The 17,302-nt window shown below is 43.9% G+C and overlaps 1 protein-coding gene across 1 annotated transcript; it reads left to right on the top strand.

Moving 5' to 3' along the window:
- The first annotated feature begins 10,430 nt into the window (after positions 1-10,430).
- On the top strand, positions 10,431-15,990 carry LOC134370911 (uncharacterized). The gene is given in 1 exon segment (XM_063087853.1): positions 10,431-15,990. A coding segment is annotated over 1 exon segment (5,037 nt). The 3' UTR covers positions 15,468-15,990.
- Positions 15,991-17,302: the final 1,312 nt, after the last annotated feature.

Here is a 17,302-nt window from a genome sequence, read left to right as displayed (position 1 = left end):
ATGTTCATTTATATCTCTGATCTTTGAGACACCCTTGAGTGGATAGAAATATTGTAAAGGCAGCTGCCTACAGCCAACCACATTACCCATCTGTCTGGAAAATGGGGACATGCCAAAAGCCAGATGGGTTTTATTTCACACCAGAGCAATGCATCACGATTTCCTCCCCTTGGATTCTTAAAACAAAAGTGAATATTTTAAAATAGAGGCCAGAATAGACTGACAAGCTGCCCCTTAGCCTGAAATACTTAAAATAAAAACTATTTGCTATGTACAAGCAGTTTCCCAAACAACTGTGTTCTAAATCCTATTTTTTGTCAAGACAATATTCTACTAGTTATGAAAATGGCACTTAATTTTTTTTTAAAAAAGGAAGCCCATGAATTTAAATTCATTACAAGATTTGTTTTGTTTTCTTTGGAACTTAAATCTTATCCGATTAAGTAAACTGAAAAGGGAAAAATAAATCTTTGGTGGTAGTCCCCCGATCTGCTAGCCAGTGGGTTATTTCCATCTAGAGTCACTCCCAGGTCACCGGCACTGTGCTGGGGTCTATTAAGTACCTCCTGACTTTGTCACAGAAGCCAGCAGAAAGGCATCTTGGCTAGGAGGTTAAGACCTTGTTAAACAATGTAAAAGTGTACAATTTTAAACAATTCCTTTGTCACATTTTATTGCTCCATAAAATACAAGATGTCTAATCAATGAGAAGAGAGAGACGTAAAGAGGACAGAGAGAACAACTATGTAGCTGGCTCAAAAGACAAACTCCAAAACACTCCTAATAATACCATGACCTTTAAAAGGATGTGTTCCCAGAGAGCGTTTTAATAAGCAGGAGAAAGAGGTGGTTTGCAGCCAGTAAACCTGGCCAGACCTAAGGAATAGCTCATCAAGCAGAAGCAGCTCAGGGTATCTGAGTAGTCATCACTGAAGAAATGGTGGTTTTCTCTCCACGATACAAGTATTGTGACTCAAAACTTGTGTTTTTGTTTTCACTCATTTAAAGTATTTTCTAATTTTCCTCGTTAATTATTTTACCCATTTGTTACTTAGGAGTGTGTTGTTTAATTTCCACATTCTTATAAATTTTCCAAATGTCCATCTGTTACTGATTTCTAATTTTATTCCATTGTGGTCAGAGAAAATACTTTATATGATTTCAATCCTTTTAAATTTGTTGAGACTTGTTTTATGGTCTAACATATGGTCTGTTTTGAAGACTATTCCATGAGCCACTCGAGAAGTAAGTGTATTCTGCTGTTGTTAGGTGGAGTGTTCTATAGATGTTTCTTAGAAATAGTTGGTTTATTGTGTTGTTCAAGTCTTCCATTTCCTTGGTGATCTTCTGTCTAGTTGTTCTATTCATTATTGAAAGTGCAGTATGACATCTCCGACTATTGAATGGTCTATTTCTCCCTTCAAATCTGTCCTTTTTCTCTTCAGCGCTATTTTGGGGCTTAGTCACTAAGTGCATGTATGCTTACAATTGTTATATATTCTTGATGGATTGGCTCTTTTATTATAAAAAGTCCTTCTTTGTCTCTAGTGACAATTTTTGTCTTAAAGTCTATTTTGTCTGATATCAGCATAGTCACTTCAGCTCTCTTTTGTTTACTTTCTGCATGGTATAACTTTTTCCATCCTTTTACTTTCAACATATTTGTGTCTGAGAATCTAAAATGAGACCCTTGTAGATAGAATATATCTTGGATCACGGTGTTGTATCCATTCTGCCAGTCTCTGACTTTTAATTGGAGAGTAATACACTTAAATTTAATGTAATCACTGACAATGTAGGATTTACACTGCCATTTTGCTATTTGTTTTCAGTGTCTTAAGTCTTTTTGTTTCTCAGTCCCTCCATTATTGTCTTCTTTTGTATTAAATATATATTTTCTAGTGTCCCATTTTCTTTCCTTTGTCATTTATTTCACTATATATTTTTGAGTTATTTTCTTAGTGTTTGCCCTGGAGAGTACTATTAACACCTCAATTTAGGGCAATCTAGTTTGGATTAATACCAACTTAATGTCAATACTATACAAAAACTTTGCTCCTATATATCTCCATTCCTCCCCCACTTAAGCTGTAATTGTCACAAATTACATCTTCATGCATTGTGTGCCCACAAACATAGATTTATAATTATCACTTTATGCAGTTGTCTTTTAAATCAGATAATAAACAGGAGTTACAAACCAAAAATACCCTTATACCATCTTTTATATTTAGTTATGTAGCAACCTTTATTGATGTTCTTTATTTTCTCACATAGGTCTGAATTACTGTCTAGTGCCCTTTTATTTTGGCCTGAAGGATTCTCTTTAGTATTTCTCATAGGGCAGGTCTCCTAGTGACAGATCTCTCAGTTTTTGTTTACCTGGGAATGTATTAATTTCTCCTTCATTTTTGAAAGATAGTTTTGGCAGATACAGAGTTCCTCGTTGACAGCTTTTTTTCTTTAGAACCTTGAATAATATGTCATCCTACCACCTTTTGAGCCCCAAGGTTTCTGATGAGAATCAGCTATTTATCTTATTGAGCATTCCTTGTATGTGAAAGTTGCTTCTCTCTGCTTTCAAAATTTTCTTTGTCTTTGTCTTTCTACTGTTCAATTAGGATCTATCTAGGTGTGGATCTCTTTGAATTTGTCCTCCTCTGGAGTTCATTGAGCTTCTTCAATGTGTAGATTAGTGTTTTCTATGAAATTTTGTAAGTTTTGAGCCATTGTTTCTTCAAATATTACTTCTTCCCTTTTCTCTTTCTCCTCTCCTTCCAGGATTCCATTATGCCCACGTTGGTATGCCTGACAGCACCCCACAGTCTCTGAGGCTCTGCTTATTTTTTCTTCACCTTTTTTTTCCTCTTCCTCAGACTGAATAATCTCAACTGACCTATTTTCATGTTTATTGATTCTTTCTCTGCCTGCTCAAATCTGCTCTAGTGAATTTTTTATTTCCATTATTTTACTTTTAACTCCAGAATTTCTCCTTGATTCCTTTTAATAATTTCTATCTTGTTATCAATATTCTCTACTTAGTGAGACATTGCTCTCATTCTTTCCTTTAGTTCTTTATATCTGGTTTTCTTGAGCTCTTTGGACTTAGTAAACAAAGTATTTGTTTACTAAGTCCAATGACTGGGCTTCTTCAGGGACCGTTTCTGTTGTCCCCTCCTACCCCCCCCCCCCAATGTGTAGGGCATACATTTTGTTTCTTTGCATGTATCACAATTTTTTTGCTGAAAACTGGAATTATTATTATTTTTTTTTTTGCTGTAGTGTTCTACTTCCTGAGAACTTAACTCATTTTATTTTTATTTATTTATTTTTAATTGGAACAAAGATGATTGTACATATCATTTGGGTACAGCATAGTTGATTGTACATATCTGTATATCAATACCCACATGCAATATGTGAGGTTCCAATCAGGATAATTAGTATATTCAACATAACACAATGTAATCAATTTTTGTGGCATTTTACCAATTCCTCCTTTACCTCCCTTCCCATCCCCACCTCTGGTAACCTTGGTTCTGTTCTCTTCTTCTGAAAGTTCAGCATATTAGTATGATTACTTTTTAAAAAAAAATTGGGCCAACCCCGTGACTCACTTGGGAGAGTGCGGCGCTCCCGCCGCGGGTTTGGATCCTATATAGGGATGGCCGGTGCGCTCACTGGCTGAGCGTGGTGCAGACGACACCAAGCCAAGGGTTACGATCCCCTTACCGGTCACATAAAAATAAATAAATAAATAAATAAAATAAAATTATATTTGTTTATTTATTTATTTATTTTAGCTACCACTTATAAGTGAGGATGTGCAGTATTTCTCTTTCTGTGCCTGGCTTATTTCACTTAACATGATTTTCTCTAAGTTCATCCACATTACTGCAGATGGCAGTATTTCATCCTTTTTTATGGCAGAGTAGTATTCCATTGTGTAAATACACCACATTTTCCTTATCCAGTCATCCAGTAATGGACATTTAGATTGGATCCAACTCTAGGCTATTGTAAATAGAGATGCGATAAACATGGGAGTACAGATATCCCTTCGACATGATGATTTCCATTCCTTTTGGTATATACCCAGCATTGGAATTGTTAGATCACAAGGCAGTTCTGGGCCGAGCCCGTGGCGCACTTGGTAGAGTGCTGCGCTGGCAGCGCGGCGACGCTCCCGCCGCGGGTTCGGATCCTATATAGGACTGACCGGTGCACTCACTGGCTGAGTGCCGGTCACGAAAAAACGACAAAAAAAAAAAAAAAAAGATCACAAGGCAGTTCTATCTGTAGTTGTTTGAGGAAACTCCATACCATTTTCCATAATGGCTGCACCAACTTACAGTTCCACCAACAGTGTAGGAGGGTTCCCTTTTCTCTGCATCCTTGCCAACATTTCTTATTTTCTGTCTTTTTGATAATAGCCAGTCTAACTGGGGTGAGATGATATCTCAGTGTGATTTTGATTTGCATTTTCCTGATGCCTAGTGACGTTCACCACTTTTTCATGTGTCTGTTGGCCATTTGTATATCTTCCCTTGAGAAATGCTTATTTGGCTCTTTTGCCCATTTTTAATCAGGTTATTTGTTTATTTACTGTTACACTGTTTGAGTTCCTTATATATCCTGGATATTAATCCTTTATTGGATGCATAGTTTGCAAATATTTTCTCCCACTCTGTAAGTTGTCTTTTTACTCTGTTGTTTCTTTTGCTGTGCAGAAGCTTTTTCGTTTGATATAATCCCATTTGTTTATTTTTCCTTTTGTTGCCTGTTTTTTGGGGGTTGTATTCGTAAAGACTTTGCCCAGTCCTACTTCCTGAAGTGTTTCCCCCATGTTTTCTTTTAGTAGTCTTATACTTTCAGGTATTATATTTAAGTCTTTTATCCCTTTTGACTTGATTTTGGTATAGGATGAGAGGTATGGGTCTAGTTTCATTCTTCCACATATAGATGTCCAGTCTTCCTAGCACCATTTATGGAAGAGATGGTCTTTCCCCAATGCATGTTCTTTGTGCCTTTGTCAAAGATCAGTTGGCTGTAAGTATGTGGGTTGATTTCCGGGTTCTCTATTCTGTTCCATTGGTCTGAGTGTCTGCTTTTATACCAGTACCATGCTGTTTTGATTACTATAGCTTTGTGGTATAATTTGAAGTCAGGTAGTGTTATGTCTCCAGCTTTTTTATTTATTTACTTACTTATTGCTCAGGATTGCTTTGGCTATTTGGGGTCTTTTGTTGTTCCATATGAATGTTAGGATTTTTTTTTTTCTATTTCTGTGAAGAATGTCATTGGTATTTTCATAGGTATTGTGTTGAATCTGTAGATGACTTTGGGTAGTATGGACAGTTTCACAATATTAATTCTTCCAGTCCAAGAGCATGGAATGTCTTTCCATCTTTTTATGTCCTCTTTAATTTCTTTCAGCAGTGATTAGTAGTTCTTGTTGTAGAGATCTTTCACCTCTTCAGCTAAATTGAGAACCAGGTATTTCATTTTTTTGGTGACTATTGTAAACAGGATAGCTTTCTTGATTTCTTTTTCTGCTAGTTTGTTTTTGGAATATAAACATGCTACTGATTTTCGTGTGTTGATTTTGTATCCTGCAACTTTACTGAAATCCTTTATTAACTCTAAGAGTTTTTTGTGGTGTCTTTGGGCTTTTCTACATATAAGATCATGTCATCTGGAAACAGGGACAGTTTGACTTCATCTTTTCCAATCTGAATGCCCTGTATTTCCTTCTCTTGCCTGACTGCTGTGGCTACTACTTACAATACTACATTAAATAGGAGTGGTGAGAATGGGCATCCTTTTCTTGTTCTCATTCTTAAGAGAAAGTCTTGATATATTCTTGATACAAATCCTGGTTAGATATATGTATTATAAATATTTTTTTAAATTTTGTGGCTTACATTTTTATTTTCTTAACAGCGCCTTTCAAAGAGAAAAAATATTAAATTTTGATAATATCCAATGTGTCCATTTTTTTCCTTTTATGGTTTGTGCTTTTTGTGAGATCAAAAAATCTGTCTACCCCAAGGTTGCAAAGATTTTTCTCCTTTGTGTTTTCCTCAGAAAGTTTTATAGGTTTAGCTTTTGCACTTAGATCTATAATACATTTCAAGTTTGTGTGTCTTATTACAGTGTTTTATGATAATGTGTCCTCTGTATTTTTACATGTCCTATTCTCTAGTTCTTTATGGTTTATTTTGGCCATGGAGGAGAGTCATATTTTGCCATAAGGTATGGGCAGGAAGACAGGAAACAGTGCTCATGTTTTAGCATATATTAGGAAAATATTGTGTTTTTTCTGCATGTGAAAATAATTTTTTTAAAAAACTTTTAAATATTTATGTGCTGAAGTGCTACCAAAATAGCTGCAGTTTGGGAAGACTCCATAGAGTCCATAGGAACAATTAGGGGAACTTGTCAAAATCCAGTTTCTGGGCTAGTCCGTGGCTCACTTGGGAGAGTGTGGTGCTGACAACACAAAGTCAAGGGTTAAGATCTCCTTACCAGTCATCTTTAAAAAAAAAAAAATTCCAATTCCTGGGCATAGCCCTGACATATTCTAATTCAGTTGGCTGGGACTGGACCAGGAACCTGCACTTTTAACAGGCAACTGAGGGGATTTTTGAGGTAGATGTTATAAGGCCCACAGTTTTAGGAACATTGCTCCTTTATCTACTGCTGCATAAGAAATTACCCCCAAAACTTAGCATCTTAAAAAAATATAAGCATTTATTATCTCACATAGCTTCTTTGGGTCAGGAATCCAAGAGCAGCTTAGCTAGGTGATTCTGGCTCAGGAGCTCTCAGGAGGTTGTAGTCAGATGTTGATTAGGGCTACAGTCTCATTTGAAGGCTTGACGGAGGCTGGAGGACCCACTTTCAAGATGGTGCACTCACATGACTGGTAAGTTCGTGATGGCTGTTGGCAGGAGGCCTCAGTTCTTTGCCACATGGACCTCTCCACAGGGCTGCCTAAGCATCTTTACAACATGGTGACTGGCTTCTCCCAGAGTGAGTATTCGAAGAAAAAGCAAAGTGGAAGCAACAATATATTTTATGACCTGGCCTTGGAATTTACATATCACATTCTCACAATAACCTTTTGGTTGCACATGTCAGCCTTATTCAATATGGGCTGTGAATCTGGGACATGGGGAGTCACTGGGGAATAACTTAGAGGCTGGCTACCACACTCAGCTTCTCTTTCACATTGTCTCACATGGTCAAAATTCTCAGAAAAGACAGTGGAGAAAGAACCCAGAGTGTCTGCCAGGTAATGGGGTGACTGGTTCCAGTTTTTACCTCAATTTATCTTCTCTGGGCCTCTGTTTCTTCATCAGCCAAATTAGCTAGTCTCTGGTGGCCTCTTCAGTTTGGGACCTTCCAAATTAGAAAAGGAAACAATTGTGACTTATAATAGCCTGTGATTCCTTAGGATCAAATTTTCGGGGAAGCAATGTGCTGAAGACTTACAGGACTTCTATTTGAACAGGAGGAGTTAACTTTGAAGTGAATGCCATTCTTAATGGGGGAGTGGCGGAAAAGGAATCCAGTCACTGTTTGACAACACACAAATTAACATCAATAGAGGGAAACAAGCACAATTAATCATATGCAAGTTCCTGAAAGCTTGTAGGGGCTTGCTGATTTAAGAAAATAAATATACAGGGCACTTTAAAAAGTTCGTGGGAAAATAGAATTAAAAGATAATATGAATATTTCCATGAACTTTTTGAAGACCCCTCATATGTGAAGTATGAACTTATCAATTACATAAGTTAGGTAATGATTATCCCATTGTGAAGTATTTTTGTAAAGGATTTATCATAGCATTCTTTGATGATCTACCTAGGAAAGTTTAACTATGAATTTACTGTTATGAGGATCTCAGGCAAGGAAAGTGTAAAATCTTGGTTTTAGGATCCCTCTCTGCCAATTGGAGATTAACCAGAAAAAGAGAATTTGAGTTACAAAGGTTGCACCAACTCAGAACTTCTGCATAAAGAAAGACAAACTTGGGGCTGGTTGGTTAGCTCAGTTGGTTAGAGCATAGTGTTAGAACACCAAGGCAAGGATTTGGATCCCTGTACTGACCAGCTGCCACAAAAATAAAAAATAAAAAAACAATGAAAGACAAATTTATATAGTCTTTTCTTAAAAATTGTTTTCTAATTATGTAAAAAAAAAAAAAAGCGATCATTATAGAAACCCATATAACATGGAAAAAGCATTCAGAACAAAATAAAAATCACTACTAATTTCACCACAGAGAGATAACAGAGTTATCACTTTGGGGGTATATCCTTACAGTCATTTTCCTGTGACACTCATACATAGATATATTTTTACCTATTTGAGATCATATTTATCCTATTAGGTGGCCTGCTTTTTTCACATTGCATAAATGTTGAATGAGCATTTTTGACTAGATGGAATGTTTTGATGCTGCGTTTCCCCTGTGTTTTTCAAGTTTTAAATTTTAAATTATTTTTTGAATAAATAAGGCAAGCACATGTTATAAAATTCACAAAGGACAAAAGGATGTTCTTCCCTATCCTATGTCACAGAGTTCCCTTACCAGAGGTAGTGTTCCCAGATTCTTGATTATTTTGAAACAATTGTGTATTCTCTCATGCAAATGATAGCATTCTTTCACCATTATTATGCACCTTACCATTTTCTCTTAACAATACATCTTAGAATCTTCCTTAATGGCACACAAAAAGCTGGCTCACTATTTTTATAGCTACGTAATACTCCACTGTGTGGGTATATCATAATTTTGCTGGATATTTAGATTGCTTCCAATCTTTTACTATTAAAGACAATGCTGCAGAATGTTATACTCATTGGTAAAAGACTGAGAGCTTTTCCTTAAGATCAGGAACCAGGCAAGGATGCCAATTTTTACAACTTCTATTGAGCATAATACTAGAAATCCTAGTTAAAGCAATTAAACAAGAAAAAGAAATAAAAGACAGTAAAATTTGAAATGAAAAAGTAAAATTATCTCTGTTCACAGATGATGTAATCTTGTAAGCAGAAAACCCAAAAGATTCCACAAAAAAATTTTTAGCACTAATAAATGAGTTCAGCAAAGTAGCAGGATACCAAAGTCAACACACAAAAAATCAGTTGCATTTTTATACACTAACAATAAAAAATCTGAAAAGGAAATTACAAAAACAACTCCTTGTACAATAGCATCAAAAAGAATAAAACACTTAGGAATTAACTTAACCAAGGAGGTGAAAGACTTATACAACGAAAACTAGAAAACATTGCTAAAGAAATTACAGAAGACATAAATCAATGGAAACACATCCCATACTCACGGATTGGAAGACATAATATTGTTAAAATGTCAATACTACCCAAAGCAACCTACAGGTTCAATGCTATCCCTATCAAAATCCCAACATTTTTTGCACAAATAGAAAAATGCATCCTAAATTCATGAGGAATCTCAAGGGACCCCAAATAGTCAAAACATTCTTTAAAAAAAAGAACAATTCTGAAGGTGAAAGAAGTGTTTTCCAAGCTAGCCGCAGTAACGCCATTCCGCAAGGCACAGAAAAATACCCTAGTAAAAAAAAAAAAAAAATCAACAGCAGTTTCCAGGGCGCCCTTCAGCTGTTTCAAGAACTCCCACATGACCCGCGCTTTTCCCTGGCCTTGTTTAAACCGACCAATTACCTTGCTTCTCGCTTCTGTACCCGCGCTTTTCCCTGGCCTTGTTTAAACCAACCAATTACCTTGCTTCTCGCTTCTGTACCCGCGCTTTTTGCTATAAAACAAGCTCAAAAACTCTACTCGGCGCGCCAGTCTACCGAGAGACTGAGCCGCCCGGGTACCCGTATGTTCAATAAAACCTCTTGCTAATTGCATCCGGAGCCGTGGTCTCGTTGTTCCTTGGGAGGGTCTCTCCTGACTGATTGATTGCCCAAATCAGGCGTCTCTCATTTGGGGGCTCGTCCGGGATCAGACCCCCACCCAAGGACCACCGACCCACCAACGGGAGGTAAGCTGGCCAGCGATCGCTCTGTGTCTCGTTTCTGTGTCTGACTCCGTAACTCTGACTGTCCCTCTGAGTGCGCGCATTTTGGTTTCAGTTTGTTCCGGGCTGATCGCTCTGGGAGCGACGTGTGAGTAGCGAACAGACGTGTTCGGGGGCTCACCGCCCGGTAATCCTGGGAGACGTCCCAGGATCAGGGGAGGACCAGGGACGCCTGGTGGACCCCTCAGGAGAGGATCATTATGTTCTGATCCCACTGCCGCGTCTAGAGAGGCGCGCTCTGCCATCTGACTCCTTCTTTTGTCTCTACGCTACTCGATCTCGCCGCCGTTTCTGGTTTCTTTTTGTTTTGTTCCTGATAGGCCTCTGTGTCGTGGTCCCTCTCTTCGAAATGGGACAAAATAACTCTACCCCTCTCTCCCTCACTCTAGATCACTGGAGGGACGTGAGAGCAAGGGCTCACAATCTGTCCGTGGAAATCAGAAAGGGAAAATGGCGGACCTTTTGTTCCTCCGAGTGGCCCACGTTCGGTGTCGGGTGGCCGCCGGAAGGAACTTTTAATGTCTCTGTCATTTCCGCAGTTAAAAGGATTGTCTTTCAGGAAATCGGGGGACACCCGGACCAAGTTCCATATATCGTGGTGTGGCAAGACCTCGCCCAGAGTCCCCCACCATGGATGCCGCCCTCTGTCAAGGTCGCTGTCGTCTCCAGTCCAGAGAGGCCATCCGCTCCTCCCCGACCCCCCATCTACCCGGCAACAGACGACTCGCTCCTTCTCTCTGAGCCCCCGCCCTATCCGGCAGCCCTGCCACCTCCTCTGGCCCCTCAGGCGGTCGGACCGGCGCCGGTCCAGGCGCCCGATATTTCCGATCCTGAGGGACCAGCCGCGGGGACCAGGAGTCGCCGTGCCCGCAGTCCGGCAGACGACTCGGGTCCTGACTCCACTGTGATTTTACCCCTCCGAGCCATAGGACCCCCAGCCGAGCCCAATGGCCTAGTCCCTCTGCAATATTGGCCTTTCTCTTCAGCAGATCTTTATAATTGGAAATCTAATCATCCTTCTTTTTCTGAAAATCCAGCAGGACTCACGGGGCTCCTTGAGTCTCTTATGTTTTCTCATCAGCCCACCTGGGACGATTGCCAACAGCTCCTACAGATTCTCTTCACCACGGAGGAACGAGAAAGGATTCTCCTTGAGGCCCGCAAGAATGTCCTGGGGGACAACGGGGCCCCTACTCAACTCGACAACCTCATTAATGAGGCCTTCCCCCTCAATCGACCTCAGTGGGACTACAACACAGCCGCAGGTAGGGAGCGTCTCCTGGTCTACCGCCGGACTCTAGTGGCAGGTCTCAAAGGGGCAGCTCGGCGCCCCACCAATTTGGCTAAGGTAAGAGAGGTCTTACAAGGACCGGCAGAACCCCCTTCGGTTTTCTTAGAACGCCTAATGGAGGCCTATAGGAGATACACTCCGTTTGAGCCCTCTTCTGAGGGGCAGCAGGCTGCAGTTACCATGGCCTTCATCGGACAGTCAGCCCCAGATATTAGAAAAAAGTTACAGAGGCTAGAGGGGCTCCAAGATTATTCCTTGCAAGATTTAGTGAGGGAGGCAGAAAAGGTGTACCACAAAAGGGAGACAGAAGAAGAAAGAGAAGAAAGACAAAAAAAAGAGGTAGAAGAGAGAGAAAGGCGGCGCGATAAGCGCCAAGAAAAAAACTTGACTAGGATTTTGGCCGCAGTGGTAAGTGAAAAAGGTTCTAAAGATAGGCAGACAGGGAATTTGAGCAACCAGGCAAGAAAGACACCTAGGGATAAAAGATCTCCTCTGGACAAAGACCAGTGCGCATACTGTAAAGAAAAGGGTCACTGGGCAAGAGAATGTCCCCGAAAGAAAAACGTCAGAGAAGCCAAAGTTCTGTCCCTAGATGACTAGGGGAGTCAAGGTTCGGACCCCCTCCCCGAACCTAGGATAACACTGACCGTGGAGGGGACTCCCATTGAGTTCCTGGTCGATACAGGGGCTGAACATTCGGTTTTGACCCAACCCCTGGGAAGGGTAGGGTCCAGACGGACAGTCGTACAAGGAGCAACAGGGAGCAAAGTCTACCCCTGGACCACAAAGAGACTTTTAAAGGCTGGACATAAGCAGGTGACCCACTCCTTTCTGGTCATACCCGAGTGCCCCGCCCCTTTGTTGGGTAGGGACCTCTTAACCAAACTAAAGGCCCAGATCCAGTTTTCTGCTGAGGGCCCACAAGTAACATGGGAAGACCGCCCTACACTGTGCCTGACCCTGAACCTAGAAGAAGAATACCGGCTACATGAAAAGCCAGGTCCCTCCTCTATCGACCCATCCTGGCTCCAACTTTTTCCCACTGTATGGGCAGAGAGGGCAGGCATGGGACTGGCCAATCAAGTCCCACCAGTGGTAGTGGAACTAAGATCAGGTGCCTCACCGGTGGCTGTTCGACAATATCCAATGAGCAAGGAAGCCCGGGAAGGTATCAGACCCCACATCCAGAGGTTCTTAGACCTAGGGGTCTTGGTGCCCTGTCAATCGCCCTGGAATACCCCTCTACTACCTGTAAAAAAGCCAGGGACCAATGACTATCGGCCAGTCCAAGACCTGAGAGAAATTAATAAAAGGGTACAGGATATTCATCCCACCGTCCCAAACCCTTACAGCCTTCTGAGTTCCCTTCCGCCCTGCCACACTTGGTATTCAGTCTTAGATCTCAAGGATGCCTTTTTCTGCCTCAAGCTACACCCCAGCAGCCAGCCGCTATTCGCGTTCGAGTGGAAAGACCCAGAAAAAGGTAACGCAGGTCAGTTGACCTGGACACGGCTGCCCCAAGGGTTCAAGAACTCTCCCACTCTCTTCGACGAGGCCCTCCACCGAGATTTGGCCCCCTTTAGGGCCCTCAACCCTCAGGTAGTGCTACTCCAATATGTAGACGACCTCTTGGTGGCAGCCCCCACATATAGAGACTGCAAAGAAGGGACACAAAAGCTCCTACAGGAATTGAGTAAATTAGGGTACCGGGTATCGGCTAAAAAGGCCCAGCTCTGCCAAAGAGAGGTCACCTATCTGGGGTACCTACTCAAAGGGGGAAAAAGATGGCTGACCCCGGCCCGAAAGGCTACTGTTATGAAGATCCCCGCTCCCACGACCCCCAGACAGGTCCGTGAATTTCTGGGCACTGCAGGATTCTGCAGGCTCTGGATCCCTGGGTTTGCTTCCCTAGCTGCACCCCTGTATCCCTTAACAAAGGAAAGCATCCCTTTTACCTGGACTGAGGAACATCAGAAAGCTTTTGACCACATAAAAAAAGCCTTACTGTCAGCCCCCGCTTTGGCCCTCCCAGACCTCACCAAACCATTTACTCTATACGTAGATGAGAGGGCCGGTGTGGCCCGGGGAGTGCTTACTCAGACTTTAGGACCCTGGCGGCGGCCAGTAGCTTACCTATCAAAAAAATTGGATCCGGTGGCTAGCGGGTGGCCAACCTGCCTGAAAGCGGTTGCAGCCGTGGCACTCCTTCTCAAGGACGCAGATAAGTTAACCTTGGGACAGAATGTGACTGTGATTGCTTCCCATAGCCTCGAAAGCATTGTGCGGCAGCCCCCCGACCGGTGGATGACCAATGCCAGGATGACTCATTACCAGAGCCTGCTGCTAAATGAAAGGATATCGTTTGCACCCCCTGCCGTCCTGAACCCAGCTACCCTCCTACCAGTCGAGTCGGAAGCCACCCCAGTACACAGGTGCTCAGAGATCCTCGCCGAAGAAACTGGAACTCGACGAGACCTGAAGGACCAGCCATTGCCCGGGGTGCCAGCCTGGTATACGGACGGTAGCAGTTTCATCGCGGAGGGTAAACGGAGAGCAGGGGCCGCCATCGTAGATGGCAAGCGGACGGTGTGGACAAGCAGCCTGCCAGAAGGTACGTCAGCCCAGAAGGCCGAACTAGTGGCTTTGACGCAGGCATTACGCCTGGCCGAAGGAAAAAACATCAACATCTACACCGACAGCAGGTATGCTTTTGCCACTGCTCATATTCATGGGGCAATATATAAACAGAGGGGGTTGCTCACTTCTGCAGGAAAAGACATTAAAAACAAGGAAGAAATTTTAGCCCTGCTAGAGGCCATTCACCTCCCTAAGCGGGTCGCCATTATCCACTGCCCCGGCCACCAGAGGGGAAATGACCCTGTGGCCACCGGGAACCGGAGGGCCGACGAGGCTGCAAAACAAGCCGCCCTGTCGACTAGAGTGCTGGCAGAAACTACAAAACCTCAAGAGCTAATCGAACCCACCCAGGTTAAGGCCGAGCCAAGAGAGCTCACCCCTGACCGGGGGAAAGAATTTATTCAGCGGTTGCATCAGTTGACACACTTAGGACCAGAAAAGCTTCTCCAATTGGTAAACCGCACCAGCCTCCTCATCCCGAACCTCCAGTCTGTAGTTCGCGAGGTCACCAGTCGGTGTCAGGCTTGTGTCATGACTAATGCGGTCCCAACCTACCGAGAGATCGGAAAGAGACAACGAGGAGATCGACCCGGCGTATACTGGGAGGTAGACTTCACAGAGGTAAAGCCTGGCCGGTATGGAAACAGGTATCTGCTGGTATTCATAGACACTTTTTCCGGATGGGTAGAAGCTTTTCCTACCAAAACTGAAACGGCCCTGACCGTCTGCAAAAAGATATTAGAGGAAATTCTACCCCGCTTCGGGATCCCTAAGGTACTCGGGTCAGACAATGGCCCAGCCTTTGTTGCTCAGATAAGTCAGGGACTGGCCACTCAACTGGGGATAAATTGGAAGTTACACTGTGCGTATAGACCCCAGAGCTCAGGTCAGGTAGAAAGAATGAACAGGACAATCAAAGAGACCTTAACCAAATTAGCCTTAGAGACCGGTGGAAAAGACTGGGTGGCCCTCCTTCCCTTAGCGCTGCTCAGAGCCAGGAATACCCCTGGCCAGTTTGGTCTAACTCCTTATGAAATTCTCTATGGGGGACCGCCCCCCATACTCGGGTCTGGAGGGACATTGGGTCCCGATGATAATTTTCTCCCTGTCTTATTTACTCATTTAAAGGCTTTAGAAGTTGTGAGGACCCAGATCTGGGACCAGATCAAAGAGGTGTACAAGCCCGGTACCGTGACAATCCCCCACCCGTTCCAGGCCGGAGACCGAGTGCTTGTCAGACGCCACCGACCCAGCAGCCTTGAGCCTCGGTGGAAAGGCCCGTACCTGGTGTTGCTGACCACCCCGACCGCAGTAAAAGTCGACGGTATCGCTGCCTGGGTCCATGCTTCTCACCTCAAGCCTGCACCACCCTCGGCACCAGATGAGTCTTGGGAGCTGGAAAAGACTGATCATCCTCTTAAGCTGCGTTTTCGGCGGCGGCAGAACGAGTTGGAGTGAAAACCCTCACCAGCCTGTGACCCTCACCTGGCAGGTACTGTCCCAAACTGGGAACGTTGTCTGGAAGACAGAAAAAGTCCAGCCCCCTTGGACTTGGTGGCCCATTCTTACACCTGATGTATGTGCCCTGGCGGCCGGTCTTGAGTCCTGGGATATCCCAGAAACCGATGTATCAACCTCTAAGAGAGTCAGACCCCCTGACTCAAACTATGAGAACGCTTATAGACAGATCACCTGGGGAGCCATAGGATGCAGCTACCCTAAGGCTAGGACCAGAATGGCAAGTTCCACCTTCTACGTGTGTCCCCGGGATGGCCGGTCCCTTTCAGAAGCTAGAAGGTGTGGAGGGCTAGAATCCCTGTATTGTAAAGAATGGGGTTGTGAAACCACGGGGACTGTTTATTGGCAACCTACGTCCTCCTGGGACCTCATAACTGTAAAATGGAATGACACAGAGCGATCATGGGGTGCCCTACTGGCAACCTGTGAAAAAACCGGCTGGTGTAACCCCCTTAAAATAAATTTCACAGAACAGGGACGGCAATCCAAAGAGTGGATAATGGGAAAAACCTGGGGATTGGGATTCTATGTGTCTGGATATCCAGGCGTACAGTTGACCATTCGGTTAGAGATCACCAGCAAGCCAGCTGAGACAGTGGGCCCCAACTCCGTCCTTGCGAAACAAGGACCCCCTAACAAAAACCCCCCTTCCCCAACGAGGGAAGCGCCGCCCATCTCTCAACCCTCGGCGGCTCCTAGCCAAGTCCCCACGGTACTGGAGGAAAGTGTTGTCCTGAACACCCTGTCTCCCACCACGGGCGACAGACTCTTTGGCCTTGTGAGGGGGGCCTTCCTAGCCTTAAATGCTACCGACCCAGACGCCACGAAGTCTTGCTGGCTCTGTTTGGCCTTGGGTCCCCCTTATTATGAAGGAGTTGCCTCCTTAGGAGGGGCCTTCACTTATACCTCCAACTATACCCAGTGCCGCTGGGAGAGCCAAGGAAAGCTTACCCTCACTGAGGTCTCAGGACACGGGTCGTGCATAGGAAAGGTGCCCTCTACCCATCAGCATCTTTGCAACCAGACCCTACCCATCAACTCCTCCACGGAACATCAGTACCTGCTCCCCACCAACCATAGCTGGTGGGCCTGCAGCACCGGCCTCACCCCCTGCCTCTCCACCTCAGTTTTTAATCAGTCTAAAGATTTCTGTATCCTGATCCAGCTGGTCCCTCGCATCTATTACCATTCTGAAGAAACTTTGTTGCAGGCCTATGACGATCCTCACCCCAGGGTTAAAAGAGAGCCTGTCTCACTTACCCTAGCTGTTCTTCTGGGGTTGGGGGTCGCAGCAGGTATAGGTACTGGCGCATCCGCCCTAGTTAAAGGGCCCATAGACCTCCAACAAGGCCTAGCCAGCCTCCAGACCGCCATGGATACTGACCTCCGGGTCCTCCAGGACTCAATCAGCAAGCTGGAGGACTCGCTGACTTCCCTATCGGAGGTAGTACTCCAAAATAGAAGAGGCCTTGACCTACTGTTCCTAAGAGAAGGAGGCCTCTGCGCGGCCCTAAGAGAAGAGTGCTGTTTTTATGTAGACCACTCAGGTGTGGTGCGAGACTCCATGAGAAAACTCAAAGAGAGACTAGATAAAAGACAGTTGGAGCGCCAGAAAAACCAAAACTGGTATGAAGGGTGGTTCAATAGCTCCCCTTGGTTCACTACCCTCCTATCAACCATCGCCGGGCCCCTATTGCTCCTCCTTCTGTTGTTTACCCTCGGGCCCTGCATCATCAATAGGTTAGTCCAGTTCATCAATGACAGGGTAAGTGCAG

Source organism: Cynocephalus volans, chromosome 2 (genome assembly GCF_027409185.1).
Source record: "Cynocephalus volans isolate mCynVol1 chromosome 2, mCynVol1.pri, whole genome shotgun sequence".
NCBI lineage: Eukaryota > Metazoa > Chordata > Mammalia > Dermoptera > Cynocephalidae > Cynocephalus > Cynocephalus volans.
This window is presented reverse-complemented; position numbering and strand designations above follow the sequence as displayed.